Here is a 17642-nt window from a genome sequence, read left to right as displayed (position 1 = left end):
CAGTATAAAGAATGGGGAAGTCTGACCAGAAAAATAGACCGAAATCCCATATGGTCAGGCTTTTACGGATCTGTACCCAAACCCTGATCTGTCCGTGCTCTTTTAGGGGGCCTCAGAACACCCACCTCCTCCACTCCTCAATGCACCATCAGCTCACCTGCCTTAGGCCTTGTTCTTCTGTTAATCCGCCACAAGCCTGTGTTCTGTCCTGTGTGCCCACCCACCTTGTCTCTTTTGTAAACAGGTTGCTGCCAGGATCCTGTACAGCCCCCCCTCTTTTTCCTGAGTTACTCGTCTCCTCTTTGCTGCTGCTTTGGTGTGTCAGATCTGAAATCTGTCTTGAGAGACCTGGATGAATGTCGCCTGATCCTTGTACGTGGAGGCGTCTCCCTCCTTCGTCTCCAGGTTAATGGCTGTGATAAACGGAGCCAATTGTCTGTTACAGGTCTTCCTCAGGATGGGGACTTTAAGGAATATTCCCAAGCAGCTTTTGAAACTCCTTTTGTCTCAAGGGGGTTCCCTGTATTGTCTGGCCAGACTGGACTGCCTTTTTTCACATTTTGTTGGGGGAAAGAAAATGTTCATCTGTTCTCCTGTCTGGTGACCGGGAGTCTCTTTCTTCTGTTTGGGCTTTTATCGCCTCCAGCCTTGCAGGCAGCACCTCGCCTCTTCTGCCTCCTCCTCCCTCTCCTCCTGTTTCGGCACCACCCTCCACCCTAGGCAAGGCTTACCTAACAGGCTCCTGCACCTTCCTCAGTGCCTGTGGCACCAGTGGTTTCTGGTCCTACTCCCAGTGTCACGGAGCGGAGAGCACTCCAAGCTGTTGGGCCGCCTCCTTATGAGGTTCAAACTGAAACACGTCCCAGGTCGGCAAGAAGGGGCCTGACGGTTCCCTTGGACTTAAACCACCCCTCAGATTTCCCCACAGGTACCCCAAGCAACATGGACAGTGCGGAGCAGATTGATTGACTTTTAGTGGGCACAGGTGCAACATATTTTGATTGAAAGTCCATTTAAGTTTGTTTATTGTTTTTAAGTTTATTTATTTTGAGAGAGAGAGGATCCCAAGCAGGCTCTGTGCTGTCAGCACAGAGCCTGAGGTGGGGCTCGACCTCATGAACTGTCTCATAAAGCTTTCGTGGGTGATGGTTACGAACAAGTAGGTAGGTTGAATAAATGAAAAGGTTTCTAGGTAAAACTTTTAATGGCTTTCAAGATCTTTTGTAACATGAATTTTTTTTTATGTTTATTTTTGAGAGAGAGAGTACACATGCAAGCAGGGGAGGGGCAGAGAGAGAGGGAGTCAGAGAATGCAAAGCAGGTTCCAGGCTCTAAGCTGTCAGCCCCAGTGTGGGGCTCAAACTCATAAACCATGAGATCCTGACCTGAGCCAAAGTTGGATGCTTAACCGGTTGAGCCACCCAGGTGCCCCAGTAACCCGAAAGTTTTAAAGTTTTGCTAAGTTAAATGATAAATTGGATTGAATTCATTGGATATCCATAACCTTTCTAAATAAGGTAAAATACCTAAAGCATTGTTTTCTGAACGTAGGTTTGTGGTTTTGGCTTCTTATTGTGGAGAAACTGACAGGGTTGCTTTCCTCATCATTTCCATCAGCCTTAATTATGTTTAATAGAATTTTAACTTAGAAACCTTAGTTTCCAGTGAACATGAAGTAGTAACCAATTGTGAACTGTCTGCTACACCAGAATTCTTTAGATTGGCAAATTTATGAATATAGTTCATAATTTCTAAAAACATGTTTTCCCATAGCACAATCTTTCAACAAAGCATGCTTAACAAGAGACTCAACTCTGTATGTAGGAAAGTGGGAAATGTGTTAGGAAGATACAAGAAATGAGAATACATTTTGTTGAGAGGAAAAACAAAGTAATTTTGTCCTAAAATGAGACTGTTTATTTAGAGAGAGAAGCCTTAGGACAAAGCCTGAGTGAAAAAGAAAGTTGTAGAAGGTTTGTCAAGGCAAATCTTTGAAAAGAACTTTGTATGTAATCATGACTAAGATTGAAATGATCTCTTATTGTCAGCTTGGTTAGTTAAATATGGAGTTTTATAGTGATCTACGATCCTGTTTAGGCATGTACCATGAAACTTCCCAAGATTCAAACTCTAGATAAAGTCTTTTTGACTGATTAGGCTGGTTTATTTGGTATGGTAAGCTACTTGGGAAGTTGTATCACAGAGATGATGATAAAGGTTATGTTGTTTGGGTAAATGCTGTAACTGTTCTAGAAATTATATGAAATTCCTGTAGTTTTAGTATGTTCTGGTACAAGGTCATCATTTGACATTCTGAGCTTCGACATACCTTTTGGAGGACACGATGAACCCGTAACAGCCACTAACAGGGTTCTCTCCTATTCCTCTCCACCCCAGGCACCCCGTATGCAATGGCCCTGGTGTCTGCTGATTCCCGCATTGCAGAACTTCTCACGGAGCTCCATCAGCTGATCAAACAAACCCAGGTAAAAAGCTGTAGCCCTTGGCTCCTGGAGGGCAGCATGTGAGTGGCAGGGGTGGAGGGTGGGGGGTGGGGAGGGTTGTGTTCAGAGAGATTGGACGTGCAGGAGCCCAGGTGATGTGAAGAATGCGTTTTAAGAACGAGAATGTGGGGGTATAACTACCCTTCCTGCTGGATTTTCTATCAGGGGCAGGATTTTGTGATTCTTTCTGTTTAATAACGGCTGTATTGAGATCTAGTTCACTCGTTCCAAGTGTCCGATTCCAGTGGTTTTGGTGTATTCACAGAGTTGTGCCACCGTCACCACGATCAATTTCAGAACGTTGACATCGTCTGACAAAAATGCCCTGTATCCATTATGGCCATTCCTCTTTTCCCTCCACCCTCTTATCTCAGCTGAACACAGATACTCTTACTGGGCAGGATACTCCAGGGGTGCAGGCAGAGGTTCTCTCCCGGGAGCTGGTCAAGGGCCAAAACTTTTTTGGAATATGCAAGATCTGAAAACACAGGCCTGTTGAGTTCAACTTTTCCGGCACAGCCCCCCGTCCCCAGCCCTTGGCCTAGGCTCCCTTAGAGTGAAATGATATCGGAGCATCTACATTTAATACAGCATTTCTACATCAGCTATAGCAGCAGTGTCAACACGAGTATGCCTAACATTTGGAGGAGCCGGTGTGGGGTCGGGATAGACTTCAAGAAACAGCCTGTCCTATTGAGCCATTACATACATTTTCATATTTTTATACTAATTTGGTTACCCATTTCGCCCCTTCATCCACTCCTGTTTGTGCCTTATAATACGTTTGTGTCGAACTGTTCCTTTGGGCACTGGTACCAGAATTATCATATGACTTCTTTACGTAAGGCAGTTGAGTTTTACTGGCGATACCAGGGTGGTACATTGTTGAACTATGGTCGTGGTAGAATTCAGTTTCATTATAGAACAAGTTAGTAAGAATTATAGACTTATTTCTTATGCCTTCCCACCGGAATTGGCCTTGCCCACTTACTAGATATCGTACTTAACTAGATAATGCCCTGGACAATAAAAGTATACTTTACAATATTTGCTTTGTTACGGTTGGCCACGATTCAGTTATTTCTGGGTTCTGGTGACAAAGCCAGTCACCCTGTTGCAGCTCACAGGCTTGAAAAGAGACTGGTTTTCATTGTGTGCCCTTGTACACCGGGGCTCACCTCCTCCCTATGGGAAGGACCTAAGCGATACTCAAAGTAACAGCCCTACCTCTGCCAGCTGTACCTCAGGATGTCTTATTTTGATCTGTTCTTGGATCAAGGCAGTCATGGTGCATCAATATAAATTATAAAAGCCCTGTACAGGTGCCCTAGAAGGGCCGCCACAGGTTTAGAAACGCGTGCTTCCCCTAGGTGTGTCCTTGGAGCTCAGTGGCTAGAATGGAGGGCCATTGCCCCATGGCTGCCGCAGCCCCCCGTCTAGATTAAAATAGCCAAGAGGCCCTGAGGGGCAGGGTGGCAAACCTTTCCCAACAACACATGGGTCCGTGAATTATCCAGCACTATCTGTTGGATTGACCTGGCCCAAGACACTAACTCCTCCTCATCTTTCCAGGTGGACACACACTCCTTGTCTTCCTCCTACCAGAGAACTCACCTTAGTCTGTTCGTTTTACTAATCAGTCTTCCTCTGAATGCCACTTCTCCTTAAAAGTGTATTCAATTGTCCCATGAGGCGCACACTAGCACCCGTCTCCCCTAAAACCCTTTCTGTCTGTGGGCCAGTGTACTTTGTCCAGCACGCATTTTGTTGCCATTGTTGTCTACTGGCCTGGGTGCAGTGAGGAGACCTATTTCATACTCCAAAATGCTGGGTCCCCTATACTGGATGTATGGCGGCCACACGTAGATGTATTTTAGCCTGAATGTATCAAATGGCCTCTCCAAACCTTCCTCACCTCAGGGTGAGAAGGTTCCCCAGGGGAATTTGGACCCACCATGTGATGCCTGCTGCTCTAATCCTATCAGAAAGCCATTTTTTTTCCACTTAAAAAGATATCTTTTCATTCACAAAAATAAGGGTGGTGTGTGTTTGTGCACGGCATATTGGATGTGCCGCTGCTATACTTTGGTCCATTATAATCAGGGTCCTCTCCAAGCATTCGGTCATCCAGGTTTATAGTTACACAGGGACCCATCTCCTGGGAGCCATGCACCACACAGTCATGTGGCCCAGAAGGGAGCGGTTCCCGGAAATTCCTTCCCAAATGAAGTCTTTTGTAGTGGGATGTAACCTGAAAAGTAAGGGTCAGGAGATGCCGGTATAAATATTTCTGGGGCCTCTGGCCTGGGATGCGGGGTGGCACAGCAGGATAAAGGGCCGCCCTCATGCCTGTTGACCTCACCCTTGCAGGAAGAGCGTTCACGGAGCGAACACAACTTAGTGAACATCCAGAAGACCCATGAGCGGATGCAGACAGAGAACAAGAGTAAGTAGCTGGGCTCACAAGAGAAAGGGGTATGGGCCGAGACAGGGAACCTGACTGTTACTAGTGTCGGACAGGATTTGGACAGGATTTTTGCATGTACCTACACAACCCGAAATGAACCGCTCCTTGGCCAGAGGGACAGTTTTCCCTTAGGCTGTGTGATATATGGTGACCCAGGAAACAGATAGCAGATGACCTAGCACTAAGGAGCCTTAAAATCCCCCACTTCTAGGGACTGGGACGTCAGTGAAATGAGGCTGCATCCAGGGGAACCCCTTTGGGCACACAAGCATCCCCAGTAGGCTGGTGTTTTCTAGAGAGAGCTTCCCTCCCGTGCACTGCACATGCCCCAGCGGCCCTCATGCTCAGCCTCCTGGGTCGGTGCTTTCCAACCCTGAGCAGCTTTGAGAGTTGTTGTCTGTCTTCCTCTGTGCTGATACGTATTTTCTGTCATGAGATGGCAGAGATTAGAAAGTCCTCTCCTGACATGTAATGATGTGATCTGTACCATATGAAAATGTGAACTCGTCGAACATGGGCATCTGCCTCAGAGAGCACTTCTGACCCAATAAAGCTCACACCCTGGCCCGTGGCCTCTGTAAGCCTCCGGAAGTCTGATTTGGGTGTACTGGAAGCAGGGCCACATGACCACCAGCTGCCCCTTGCCCACGCCTCTTTCTCTGTTCACTTGGCAGTCTCTCCCTATTACCGGACAAAGCTGCGTGGGCTCTATACAACCGCCAAGGCCGATGCGGAGGCGGAGTGCAAGTGAGTACTGTCCCACCGCCCTGCCCTCATCTCCCCTTCCCCGCCCGTGCGCTGGGCTCCAGAAGCCTACAAAACACAGCCCCAGCCGCCTTTCCTGCCACGGATAAGCAGATTCCCACTCCCCAGGCTGCCCCTGGGGGCCTGCCTTCCCTAGCAGGGGAAGAACCCACTTTTGGACCTCTCTTTCCCGATAGCCCTGCTGTTTTGTAGATGGCAGTGAGGTGGGGACCAGACCCCAGCACTGCCATTTACCAGCCGCAGTGACCTTTTGAGCAGGCCCTTCCATCGAGACTCAGTGCTCCATCATTACAATGGGGATAATAACCATCTACAGAACTGTCAGCATATGAGATGGTTGTATATATAGTGCCTAAAACCAGTGTTTTTCAAACTTCTGATCATTACCTGTGGTAGGAAATACATTCTCTGTTGTGGCTTAATAATAATAATATTAAAGACATAATCATCATGTTAATAATATTAATAAAGACTCCTTTTGGCCTTACTGTGCCAGGCATTATTCCAAGTACTTTATGTATTTATCTCAATGCTCAGAGCCACCATTTTACAGATGAGGAAACTAAGACACAAGGGGTTCCATAATCTGCTAAAAGACACACAGCTAGTAAGTGGGGGAGCCCAACGTTAGACCCAAAGTCCATATTCTTGGATACCATGCTAGAATGGTTTAATGATTGTCTTTTCACATTTATTTTATATGCACATATATCATAGAATTGGAACAAGAAATAGTTTGTACTGTTACTATGTCTTTGTGTGTGTGTGTGTGTGTGTGTGTGTGTGTGTGTGTGCGTGCGCGTGTGTGTTTTGTTTTGTTTTGTTTAAGTAATCTCTACACCCACTGTGTGGGGCTCAAACTCATGACCCAGAGATCGAGAGTTGCATGCTCTTACGGCTGAGCCAGCCAGGTATCCTCTGTTCTGTTTTTTTTAAATGCTGGTTGTTACCCAGGAAATTAATCTCACAACTCACTAATGAGTTATGGGCTCCGTTTAAATACTGGCCTGCACATGTGGTGATGGCCAGCACCCTAAACATTTCTAGTGGTTCCAGATCTTCCTCTCCTCCCGTCAGGCTCTTCATGAGCACACCCTGCCTTGCGCTCATGGTCCCAGATTTTCGTCGCCTGCTGTCATCTTTGTTTTACAAACCTTTGCCGGCACCTGTGTCTGGTGCTGGCCATCCCCATGTAGAGACACGAGGATAGCGAAGACCCTGCCTTCAAGGGCAAACGGTCCGGAAAGGAGAGGCACCCTAAGAAAAGAGTTACAGGACAGTGTGGTTGATGGGCCAGCAGAGGTGGGCTCACTGTGCCTGCAGGCCCGGGATGGCCGCGGGGAGGAGGAGAGACTTGAAGTAGGGGTCAGCAGGTGGACACGGCAGAGGGGACAGTGTGTGGAGGCTGTGGAAGAGTGCCCGCTGGGCATGCGCACTGGGGGACTGAGAACCAGTCCTGTGTGGCTGGGAAGGGCAAGGCAGCATGTGGAGGGCTTCCAGGAACTGGGTTTTATCCTGGAGGCCACAGGGAGCCAGTGAGGATGTAAAAGGAGAGAAACCTCTGGCTGCTGTGTGGACGGTAGACTGGGTGAGATTCAGAGCCAGTGAGGAGATCAGGCAAGAGGTGGTGATGGGATTGAGCCAAGACAGTGGCTGTGGGGATGGAGAAGCAAGGGGGGGTTCAAGGGCAGATTCTGAAATAAAATTGGGGGAATCGGGCGCCTGGGTGGCCCAGTCGGTTGGGCGTCCGACTTCAACTCAGGTCATGATCTCACGGTTTCTGGGTTCAAGTCCTGCGTCGGGCTCTGTGCTGACAGCTCACAGCCTGGAGCCTGCTTCAGATTCTGTGTCTTCCTCTCTCTCTGCCCCTCCCCTGCTCATGCTCTGTCTCTCTGTGTCTCAAAAATAAATAAAAACATTTTTAAAAAATTAAAAAAAATAAAATTGGAATCATTTGGGACAGGGGAAGGTGAAGATCCCAGGGTTTTTTAGCTTAGAGGCACCAGCTGGGCTCCCTGTGCTGGTCTGGGGAGGAGAACAAAAGGTGGGGCTGACTTAGGCAGGGGGAGGCACAGGCCGGGGGGAGGCACGGAGCGTTCTGACCGCCAGCCGGCCTTCCAGCCCACCCTTCCCCACCGCCTCTTCTCCCTGATGTGCAAGTTTGTCATCTGGCCATAGTCGGGCCCTTTCCCGCTCACCTGCACTGGAGTTGGGCTGGCATGAGTTAGAGGGACACGCACATTAGAGAGTAAAAGGCAAATGGCCCTTCCAAGCTTAACTGCTGGGAAAGTGACTGCTTCAGAAACCAGTCTGGTGTGGGCTCCTCTCTCCCATTGACCCACCGGGAGTTAAACACTTAGAAGCTTATTTCCTAATTTCAGGGCCCAGCCTCTTGCAGTTCTGCCACTTTACTTTTCGGACTGTCAAAAGTTCGTACATTTATTCACTAGACTCTGAGTCCTTGTCAGCACCGGGTGCCGTGCTGGGCCCGGGAGCACATGAGGGGGCGAAGTGCCACCCTGCCTGCGGGAGGCTCCGAGTCTGGGAGTCTGGGTGGGGAACACATGTCACGGTGTGTTCCCGCGACACTCTCCTCCACCCATACATCTCCAAGCAGGTTAATTAAAGCCCTCAGGAAACTGAAGAGGCGCCAAGAGCCAGCGTCAGGAGTTAGTCCCATGACACGCCGCTAGCTGACTCCTTGACACGCTGTTGCACTTTCCTCCACATGCTCTTTCTTGCCCCCCGGCTGGGTTTCATCCTCCTGCTTGCAGAAAATGGAAAAGTGCCTGTGTCTTCAGTTAACAATTTCTTTTTTTTTTTTTTTTTTTTTTAAAGGGCTTGAGGTTGCACACTGGCTGTGGGGGTCAGAGGGCAACAAGATCAAAGATTTCACTTTCCAGAAATAGGCAGCCATTCCAGGCAGGAGCAAATCATTTTCTAGCCTTAGTGCAAAAGGCCTTCCGCAAGAGTGGGAGGGACGGGGTCCTCAGTGATACTTTGGCCACAGACCGTGGCTTCCAACCACCCCGAGTTCCGGCTGGGGAAGATGGTTTTTGCCCTGGCTCGGCTGGCGCAGGCAGAGGTGTAGGTTAGCTTCCCAAGGGCCTGAACGACTCCCAGGCTAACACGGCAGGTCCCCAGAGGAGAGAATGATTTGTGGTCTGAGGACGGTCCTTCCGCACCAGGTGCGGGGCCCTGGACAGCTGACCGTTGGCTGCGGGCGCTTGCGGCGTAGATGTTGTTCCAGGCTGCAGGCCAGAGGTGGCGCTCTAGTCTTGACCTGTTCCATAGGAAGGAGGTCTCGTCCACTTTTTTCCAGGGTTATGGCCGTTTTCCATTGTGTAGTTAGTAAGTCTCTTATGGGAGGTCATCGAGATTATGTAAATATTCCAGGTCAAGCTGTCTCTCAGCTTTGGCATCTGTTTATGGTCCTTGTTCACAACAATTGGGATTCTTTTTCTTAAAGCGCCCCAGGGGATTCTGATGTGGTTGAGACCCACTCCATTAATGTCTCACAGAGTACAGCTTAGGACATACTGCATAGAGCTGTGTTCTTCAGACAGGCCCAGCAGCAGTGGTCAGACTCCCAGGTTCCCTTTGGCCTCCTGGCTTTTACTCCCCTCCTGTCCTGGTGCCTGACTGCCCTGTGTCCCAGTGCTCCCGGCCTGCAGTGGCCCTGGCTGAGCCCTCCCTGTGTCCTGTGCCTGCCGCGCTGAACTGTGATGCTGCAGGCATATCAGGTGACATGTCCACCCCTCCCTGCTTTGGACTGCCCCACTCCATCTGCCTGACAAGCTCCACGAGAGCCTGGGACCCAGCAGGACACAGCTGCGAGGCTGTATCGTGCTGTGTTCTTATTTGTCTCCCTCCTGCTAAATGAAGGCCTTCAGAACTACAGGGGCATTTACTAAAGGTTTACTAGAGGAATAGCTATGGGAGAGGAGAATAAATGACCCAAAATGGAGTCTGTGCTGCTTAGTCCTATTGAAATACTTGTGGGGGAAGAGTCCTCAAGATCTAGGATAAAGAAATCTTCCTCCAGCGAGAATTGTGTTCAGTCTGCTGGATTGCCTGGGCCCCAACCACTCTGGAACCCCGTAAGTTAACTCCAGAGGCTTACTGGGGCTGTGGCCTTTCGGAGACAGATTCCTTCTACCCATACCCCTGCTCTGAGCTGAGAGGACTCCCCACAATCCTCTGGAGTGTCTCCTTTTACACGTCCCAGCGTGGGCAGACCCCGAGCCTTAACTTCCACCCTGCGAACCTCCAGACTGTTCAGAGCAGCCAGACCTGTAGCATGCTTTCTTCAGGCTTTGTCAGATGCAGTTCTCTCTGCTTTGCTTGCCTCTCTGCGATTCTCTTGGATTCTTTGGCCTGCTTCCTCTCACTACCTTATCGGTTCTTTTATGCTTTTAAAATTAAAAAAACACGGGTGCCTGGCTGGCTCAGTCAGTGGAACACGTGACTCTTGATCTTGGGATTGGAGGTTTGACCCCCGACCCATGTTGGGTGTAGAGATTACTTAAAATTAAAATAAATAAACAAACCAAACCAAAGAAATAGGGGTGCCTGGGTGGCTTAGTCGGTTAAGCGTCCGACTTTGGCTCAGGTCCATGATCTCACAGTTCATGAGTTTGAGCCCCGCGTCGCGCTCTGTGCTGACAGCTCGGAGCCTGGAGCCTGCTTGTGATTCTGTGTCTCCCTGTCTCTCTGCCCCTCCCCCACTCACATTCTGTCTCCTCTCCTCTCCTCCCTCTCTGTCTGTCAAAAATAAACATTAAGAAATAAATAAATAAGCACTTAGGGTTTATAGTTTTTGGCAGTAGGGCTGATCTGAGTTACCCAGCTTGCTGTAAGCAGAGACGGAAGTCTGTGCTTTGTGCTTCATCCTGACGCCTTCTCTCCCTTCTCCCCACCCTCAGTATCCTCCGGAAAGCTCTAGATAAGATAGCAGAAATCAAGTCTCTGTTGGAGGAAAGGCGGATCGGTGAGTCGGAGATGCGTCTTGACCAGGCTGAGTGAGGCTTCTGAGAGCAGCAGCCACGGCTCCCTGAAGCCTCAGCCCTGTGTGCTCGTTCCGTGGACTTCCGGTGGGGGGAGCGCATCTGCGCAGCCCGGGTCTGGGAGGGAATGGAGACGCTCCCCTGCTCAGAGGCAGGGGCTCCCCAGCGTCCCTGTGCAGACCTGGAAGGTTTCATCCCCCCACCCGTGCTCGTCTCCCTTCCTCCTGTGCCTGGGCAGGTGCCTCCTTCCCGCTACCTCCACTCGCACTTCTTTCTGTCGTAAACCCTGGCTGCTCTGTGAGGGCCGTCCTAGGATGGAGTTTACACAGGTGCTGGCTTCCAGATCCCTCCAGGCCGCCCCGGCTCTCCCACCTCTCTTACCGTAACGTTCGGTGAGCCCACAGCGGGCAGTCGCCTCCCCCGTCAAACGTGTCACGCCGCCAGCGGGGGGGTCCGTGTGAGGTTGACTGGGTGTGTGGTGCCATGCCTGAGGAGGTCAAGGGTCCGACCGAGGAACCTAAAGTTCTTTTACCTTTATGTGGAGTAACAGCACATTCTAACAGTAGAAAAGCACACCTAATTGTACACACAGCTCTGTGAAATTTTCACTGACCGAACATCTGATGTGACCAGCATCTCAGAAGCCCCCCTTTTTGCCCTCTTTCGTCCTTCACACCAAGGGACCCCCCTGACCCGACATCTCACCGGTCCGTGAGAGTAGTCCGCAAGTGTTTCTCCGCGGGCATCTGGCGGAAGGGGCCGGGATCCCATCTGGGCCCTTGCTGCTAACTCGGGAGCTGGGGTTCCAGGCCGAACGCCACTGGCAGCCCAGTGCACGGGTGGGCCTGGGGGAGGCGCCCTGTCCCTGGTGCCTCAGGGGCTCGCTTCCTTCCCACAGCGGCCAAGATTGCGGGCCTGTACAATGACTCGGAGCCCCCTCGGAAGACCATGCGCAGGGGGGTGCTGATGACCCTGCTGCAGCAGTCGGCCATGACCCTGCCCCTGTGGATCGGGAAGCCTGGTGACAAGTGAGGGCAGGCCCCGGGTGGAGGGAGCTGAGAAGTGGGAGGGGCTGGACCTAACACCTCATCCCACCCTTAGGCCCCCGCCCCTCTGTGGGGCCATTCCAGCCTCTGGCGACTACGTGGCCAAACCTGGAGACAAGGTGGCCGCCCGGGTAAAGGCTGTGGATGGGGACGAGCAGTGGATCCTGGCCGAGGTGGTCAGCTACAGCCATGCCACCAACAAGTGAGTCGACACCCACGCCTCCGTCTGCGCTCCCGTTACACCTGCGCGGCTGCCCCTCCCCCACGTGCAGGATGGGAGAAGGGCTTCCCTCCGGGTGCCTGTGGGGATGGGGACGGTGTGTGGAGCAGGCTCCTTGGGCCCCTTCCCTGCCCCGCTCGTGGCTCCCCGACTTGGCGCACCTCCCCGCATCCACCGTTTTCCTTTCGTTCGCCAGGTATGAGGTAGATGACATCGACGAAGAAGGCAAAGAGTGAGTGTGCTGGTCAGGGCGGGACCGTGGAAGCTGCTGGGAAGGAGCCCCCGCCTGGCCGCGGGTTGACCTAAGCCCCCCTTCCCCCAGGAGACATACCCTGAGCCGGCGGCGCATCATCCCACTGCCCCAGTGGAAGGCCAACCCCGAGACGGACCCTGAAGCCTTATTTCAGAAGGAGCAGCTCGTACTGGCCCTGTATCCGCAGACCACCTGCTTCTACCGTGCCCTGATCCACACGCCCCCACAACGGGTAAGCAGCCCCCACGGGAGAGGCCGCACAGGACACGACGACTGGGCTGACCCCATGGGTCATGGGGTCACCGTCCACCTCCCTCCCCTCCTGACCACCTCCTCCAGCCTCTCTGAGCTAGGAGGGTCCCGTGCGTTGCCCTGTCTCCTGCTCACACTGCCCCGCAGCTGCCCTCCGGCCCTGCCCCCTACGCCAGTGCCAGCCAACCCCTCTCCCACCTTCAGAGTCCCAGCAGGCCCTGAGTGGAATGTGACCCACGAGTCCCCTAGTCTCACCTCACCTGCGCATTTCGACAGGCAGCCCTGAGATGGGAAGGCCCGTGCCGGGGCCCTTTCTCCGTCCCCGGCTGCGCTCCCTCATGCTGGTCACCCTTCACCTCATGGTGGGGGAAAGGCCCTTCTCCCCTCTTCCTCCAGGATTCCTGCCTGCTGCCCTCTGGGTTTTCCTTGATCCCCTTAACAGAGGGTCCTCAAAAGGCACCAGATCCTCTATGTAGGATCTCCCCATATAGACAGTAAGTCTCCCTCCTGCTTGCTCTTTGTTGCTGAGAAAAGAACTCCGTCCTAGCAGGGGTTAGGTTCAAACATCTAGACTTTTTGAGCGAGCTTGGGGACAGGAGAGGCTGGGAGCCCCAGAGGTTCTGCTCATTCTCGGCACAGGGCCTCGTCTGGGGGTCTCTGACCAGCCCCTCCTGTCTGCCCCCTACTGCAGCCCCAGGATGACTATTCAGTCCTGTTTGAAGACACCTCCTATGCGGATGGTTACTCCCCTCCCCTCAATGTGGCCCAGAGGTACGTGGTGGCTTGTAAGGAGCCCAAGAAAAAGTGAAGTGGGCTGGCAGACTCCAAATCTCCTGCCGTCCTCACAGGGGACTGCAACAGAAGATTTTGTGATCAAATAAATATTGTTCCCCTTTGCCCATGTCTCCTTGGCTTTGCTTTTCCAGGCCCTTCTCCCCCTCCTCCTGACAGGACAAGTTGGGGAATTGGAGGCCGCGGAGGAGATGGCCGCATCTGGTCCCAGCAGGCATTTAGTTTCAGTTGAGGTTTGCTCTTTGCTCGCATTAGAGACTCAGGGTGTTAACACAAACGGAATTTTATTCTCGACCCCAGGGTCAGGCCGGGTCACAGCAGTGGGGCCGCGGGCGTGCCTCGGGGAGCACCACTCACAGGTGCGTGCGGAAGCGGAGGCTGCAGCCCGCCATCTTCTCCGCATAGTGGGCGTCAAAGCGCTCGTTCTGGGCCACGGTGAAGGTGGTCTTCCAGTCCCCCGCGACGCCTGTGGGCGCGAGGAAGAAGGGCAGCGTGGCTGTGCGTCCTGGCGGCAGAGGCAGCCCTGGGTGGCTCGGGCAGCTCTCGCTCTGCTTCCACGCTTGCCTCCCCGCCCGGCCAGCCGCCTGGGCGCTCACCTTTCCTCATGAAGGCCGAAACGCTGTGATCCATGATGTCAGGGGGTATGGTGGTGTAGTTAGCCATGGGGTTCTTCTTCATCTCCTTGAAAGACGTTTGCTGGGTGATGAGATCCACGGTCTCCTCTGGCAGGGTGCGCCCCACAAACTCCAGGATCTTCTGAATTTCCCTTTTAGGGTTCTGGAGCAGCAGAGGGGCTCTTCAGTAGAGGTTGGGATCGCTCATTGAGCAAACAAAAGGGGGCCTCCCAACCCCTTGGGGGACCTGGCCGCTTCCGCTTCCGGCCCTCCCAGCCCCAGCTCCTTGGGCCTGCCTTCCCTGGAGGCACATTAACTGCCGCCGCCCTGTGACCCTGTAACAAGCTCTGCCTGGGTCCCAACAGGTGAGGGCAGGGACAGTCGTCTCTCAGAACTCTGGCCCCAGGGAGAACAGCAGCAGTAAATGGCCAGTGGATGGCGAGGCGTCGCTCCGGTCTGAGACGAGCCATACAGTGTTGCCCCCCGGGTGGCACCGCAGCTCCATGTCCCGGGCGGGAAGGCGGGCCGGGGGGGTCCCGGGGACTGACGTGGGGGCTGCCATGGGGAAGGTGGCTGAGAGGGCCTCGGCAGGTCCCCGTGGGCTTCTTGGCTCTCTGGAGAGAAGTGGCAGCGGGTGACCTCACCTCTTTCATGTCCTCATAGAAGAGGTAGAGAACAGGGTGGGTATGACTCAGCTCCCACCACTCCCGCACGTGCTGATACCAGGACCCGTAGGACACTGGGGAAAGGGCAGGGGCAGGGACACAGAGCTGGCATTAGTTTTGACTGACCGCTGCTCAGCTCCACCCCACTCCTTCCTCCAGATTGAGCCCCACCTTCTCCGGCCATGAACTTCTCCAGGAAGCTGTCCCAGGTGTCAGGGTCAGGGTGCACCTTGGCCATGCGGTAGAAGTGGTAATAGGAGACAGCCACATCCTTTGCGTTGCGGGCAACATAGACCACCTGGAGGGGCAGACGACCCCCCCCACACACACACACATGCATCATCACCACACAGTGAGCCAGGCACTGGATGTTCCACCTTTCACAGCATCCCTGCGAGGGAAGTTATCCCTGGTCTGACCAGAGGGGAAACTGGCTTAGAGGCTGACTTGTTTGTGTCCCTGGAACCCTATTTGATGCTAATCTAATCCCCTCAGTGCCGCCATACCCAGATTTGGAACCAGGCGTGCCCCACTGTCACCAGCCCCCTCCTCTGCGGGCCTGGGGAGGCCTGCAGAGAAGACTGCCTTTCACAGCTCTGCACAGAGGAGGCTCACTTTCACCGACTTCTACCACAGGATGGGGCAGACAGCCTCCCGCCTTAAGATGAGACCTTCCTCTCAGGACCAAAACTGGGATGGCTTCCTCTGCCACTCACCTTGACCTTCTGATCCAGCAGGGTCTGAGGGAGCAGGGCCAGGGGCAAGTGCGTCTTGATGATTCGTGGGGCCGGTGTGTCTTTCAGAACCTCCATACCTGTGCCGTGGGCAGGGAAAGGTCTGCCGAGCTAGAGCCCAGTCCTGCCTCCTCCCTCCGTTCCACGTGGCCCTAGAGCCCTACTGCACACCTGTGGGAATCCCTGGAGCCTTGAACTCAAGGAAGGGTATCCGGATAAAGACGGGGGCCCTGCGACACTTCTCCAGATCGCCACCTTGGTAGATCATGTCCAGGATTTCGCTCACCCAGGTGGTGCCTGGAGAGCAGGGAAAGAGGAGGCGGACAGGGCTGCGGGTGGCCCCCTGCTGGCCCAACGCGGGACTTGTGGCCCAGGAGAGGGGTGGGTGGCCCTCATCACTTACCGGATTTGGGGTAGGTGCTGATAAGCAGGTCATCGGGCTGGGCCTGGAAGTTCTGCAGTGGCCCCAGTGCCTCGGCAAAGTACTTGATGAGAGGGATCCCCTTCACGTACTGCAGTGGCGGGCGTGAGGTGTCCGGGACCAGCTCCATGCCGCTGCGTCAGGGGCCAGAGTGCAGCCTACTTCCCTTAACATCACAACATGCCATCTACTGAAACCTTTGCTTTAAGATAAGGGACTGAAGGCTGGGTGACTTGCCCCCACTCACAAGGCTAGCGAGCGACGGGGGCGGGGGTCCAAAGCCACACGTAACCTGCAGAGGGTCACAACGCCGGCTGCACCTTCACCTGAAGGGCCTGAAAAATCCCAGAGCTTGGGGCCACACCCCAATCCAGTTAAATCACTCTGGGGGCCCAATCCCAGTTTTCGGGAAGCTCTCCAGATTCCAGTGTGCACTTGAGAAAACTACTCTAGAGGCTGCCTGTCCTAAGTCCCCGCCTGTTTTCTTTTTCATACTACTTCCTGCTTCAGCCCCTGGCCTACTGCACTGGCCTCCTCGCCCTGTCGTCCCCTGGAGCTCCTTGGGCCCCTCACATGTGGAAACATCCCAAAGGCCAGCCTGTGACCCCACTTGTCCAACCACACTCCATCTTGGCTCGGAGATAAACACACCCAGCTGAGCAACTGAGCTTCCTTTAGGGGCTAAAGTCTGAGATGTAGATGAGCAAAAGAGAGGAGTCACGGAAGGGGGTTTCGGACCGGGTTGCAGTTGGCAGACTGCTTTCCCGAGGGAAAGCACAAGGATGCCATGCTATCAGAGGCAGCAGCAGAGAGAGAGGATCTGGAGAGAGAGGAGCTAGCGACGCCAAGTGAGGGAAGTCTGGCCAGCCCAGCCCACCCCAGCACTCACCACACCTCTCTGGATCTTGGCCTTGTGGCTCCTTTGTGCTGTGGCTTACTGGCTGCAGTTGTGGGGAGTACAGACTTGCTTTCTGAGCTGAAGCGTTTCTAAGGCCAAAGTGGGAGGTCTCTGGAGCCAGCACTGGGATCTGGCCGTCCTCCAGGAAGGAAAGGGTGGAGTTTAGAGTGGGAGGGCCCCCCTGTGCTCCCCTCCTCAGCACCTTAGCCAGAGCCAAGCTTAGACTGACCTGAAAATCCAAGATATGGGTTTAGCATGCAGAAAATAAGAGTGAATCTAGACAACAGAGCCCAATAAGCTTTCATTTTTGTCTTTTGGGGGTTTTTTGAGCTGTAATCCTGGCTCCTGACCTGCCTTCCAAACTCCACCCCTGCAGGGCGGGCCAACCAACAGCTTTTTCTAATGGATCCAGCCAGTTGAGAGGGGGCAGGGTGGAGAGGAAAAATGGGACACTCCCGTGAGCAGGGTCACTCACCTTCCTGGCTGGCTCCAGGCCAGTCTTGGAGATGCCAAAGGTTCAGGCTGGGGGTGGCACACAGGCCCCCAGCAGCCCAGGGATTCTAAAAACTGTTACTCTTGACCTCTGACAGCAAGGCCAGTACAGAGCAATGTGGGTGGGCAGCATGACAGAGTCTGGGGTGGAGCAGAAAAGAGAGGAAGAATGCCGAGTCTAATAACCCTGGGAGTGAGTCCAGCTTCATGATTCCCAAGGGATTTCATGGAGATTCATTCATGGTTGGTAAAAGAACCATGGCCCCCAGAAGGTGCTTTTCTCTCACTGGGTCTGAAGGGGCTCTGCAGACAGAGACAAGAAGGAGTTGGGGCTTAGAGAGCCACGGGGCCCCATGGGGGTAGAGTATCCCCCCGCCCCCCCGCCTCCACCGCACTCTTGGCCTCTGTCCTTCCTATTTGTATTAAAGTCCAGAGTCAAGCTGGGCACTGGATTTGGATGGGCTCTGAGTCAAGAGTGTGTCCCCCAAGCAAAGCACTGTGTGATGTCAGAAG

General features: G+C 53.4%; 2 protein-coding genes across 8 annotated transcripts in view; one reads left to right on the top strand and one right to left on the bottom strand.

Annotated features, from left to right (window-relative positions):
- Positions 1 to 13410, top strand: part of SGF29 (SAGA complex associated factor 29) — a 32446-nt gene extending 19036 nt beyond the window's left edge. For all 5 annotated transcript variants that reach the window (XM_042971739.1, XM_007084069.3, XM_007084068.3 and 2 more), the window contains 9 exons: positions 2398 to 2486; positions 4875 to 4950; positions 5646 to 5718; positions 10662 to 10726; positions 11641 to 11770; positions 11844 to 11990; positions 12205 to 12240; positions 12331 to 12493; positions 13205 to 13410. In XM_042971739.1, the coding sequence (XP_042827673.1) occupies positions 2398 to 2486; positions 4875 to 4950; positions 5646 to 5718; positions 10662 to 10726; positions 11641 to 11770; positions 11844 to 11990; positions 12205 to 12240; positions 12331 to 12493; positions 13205 to 13321 (896 nt within the window). In that variant the 3' untranslated portion in view covers positions 13322 to 13410. The remainder of the gene's footprint in view (positions 1 to 2397; positions 2487 to 4874; positions 4951 to 5645; positions 5719 to 10661; positions 10727 to 11640; positions 11771 to 11843; positions 11991 to 12204; positions 12241 to 12330; positions 12494 to 13204) is intronic.
- A 162-nt stretch (positions 13411 to 13572) lies between these two features.
- LOC102972472 (sulfotransferase 1A1) lies at positions 13573 to 16773 on the bottom strand. Of its 3 annotated transcripts, none has more exons than XM_007084062.3 (8): positions 16629 to 16773; positions 15722 to 15897; positions 15490 to 15615; positions 15301 to 15398; positions 14756 to 14882; positions 14564 to 14658; positions 13902 to 14082; positions 13573 to 13771 (listed from the first exon to the last, which is right to left on the bottom strand). In XM_007084062.3, exons 2-8 carry the CDS (start codon positions 15867 to 15869, stop codon positions 13659 to 13661), a joined length of 888 nt encoding a protein of 295 aa, XP_007084124.1. In that variant the 5' UTR covers positions 15870 to 15897; positions 16629 to 16773; the 3' UTR covers positions 13573 to 13658. The 3 variants fall into 3 exon arrangements, with proteins under 3 accessions (XP_007084124.1, XP_007084121.1, XP_015393818.1); XM_007084059.3 differs by having other exon boundaries at positions 15722 to 15905; positions 16629 to 16772; XM_015538332.2 differs by lacking the exon at positions 16629 to 16773 and adding an exon at positions 15987 to 16037.
- Positions 16774 to 17642: the final 869 nt, after the last annotated feature.

The sequence above is a fragment of the Panthera tigris genome, chromosome E3, assembly GCF_018350195.1.
Source record: "Panthera tigris isolate Pti1 chromosome E3, P.tigris_Pti1_mat1.1, whole genome shotgun sequence".
NCBI classification, from domain to species: Eukaryota; Metazoa; Chordata; class Mammalia; order Carnivora; family Felidae; genus Panthera; species Panthera tigris.
The sequence above is the reverse complement of the archived record's forward strand: the minus strand, read 5'-3'. Positions and strand labels throughout refer to the sequence as shown.

Bases quoted from the DNA above. Each gene is read 5' to 3' on its own strand.
- LOC102972472 (XM_007084062.3), bottom strand. From the start codon at position 15,869: ATGGAGCTGGTCCCGGACACCTCACGCCCGCCACTGCAGTACGTGAAG. The intron at 14,883-15,300 runs GTGAGTGGCAGA...CTGCCCCTCCAG, and splicing joins TGCTGGATCAGAAGGTCAAG to GTGGTCTATGTTGCCCGCAA. The intron at 14,659-14,755 runs GTGGGGCTCAAT...CCCTTTCCCCAG, and splicing joins GAAGTTCATGGCCGGAGAAG to TGTCCTACGGGTCCTGGTAT.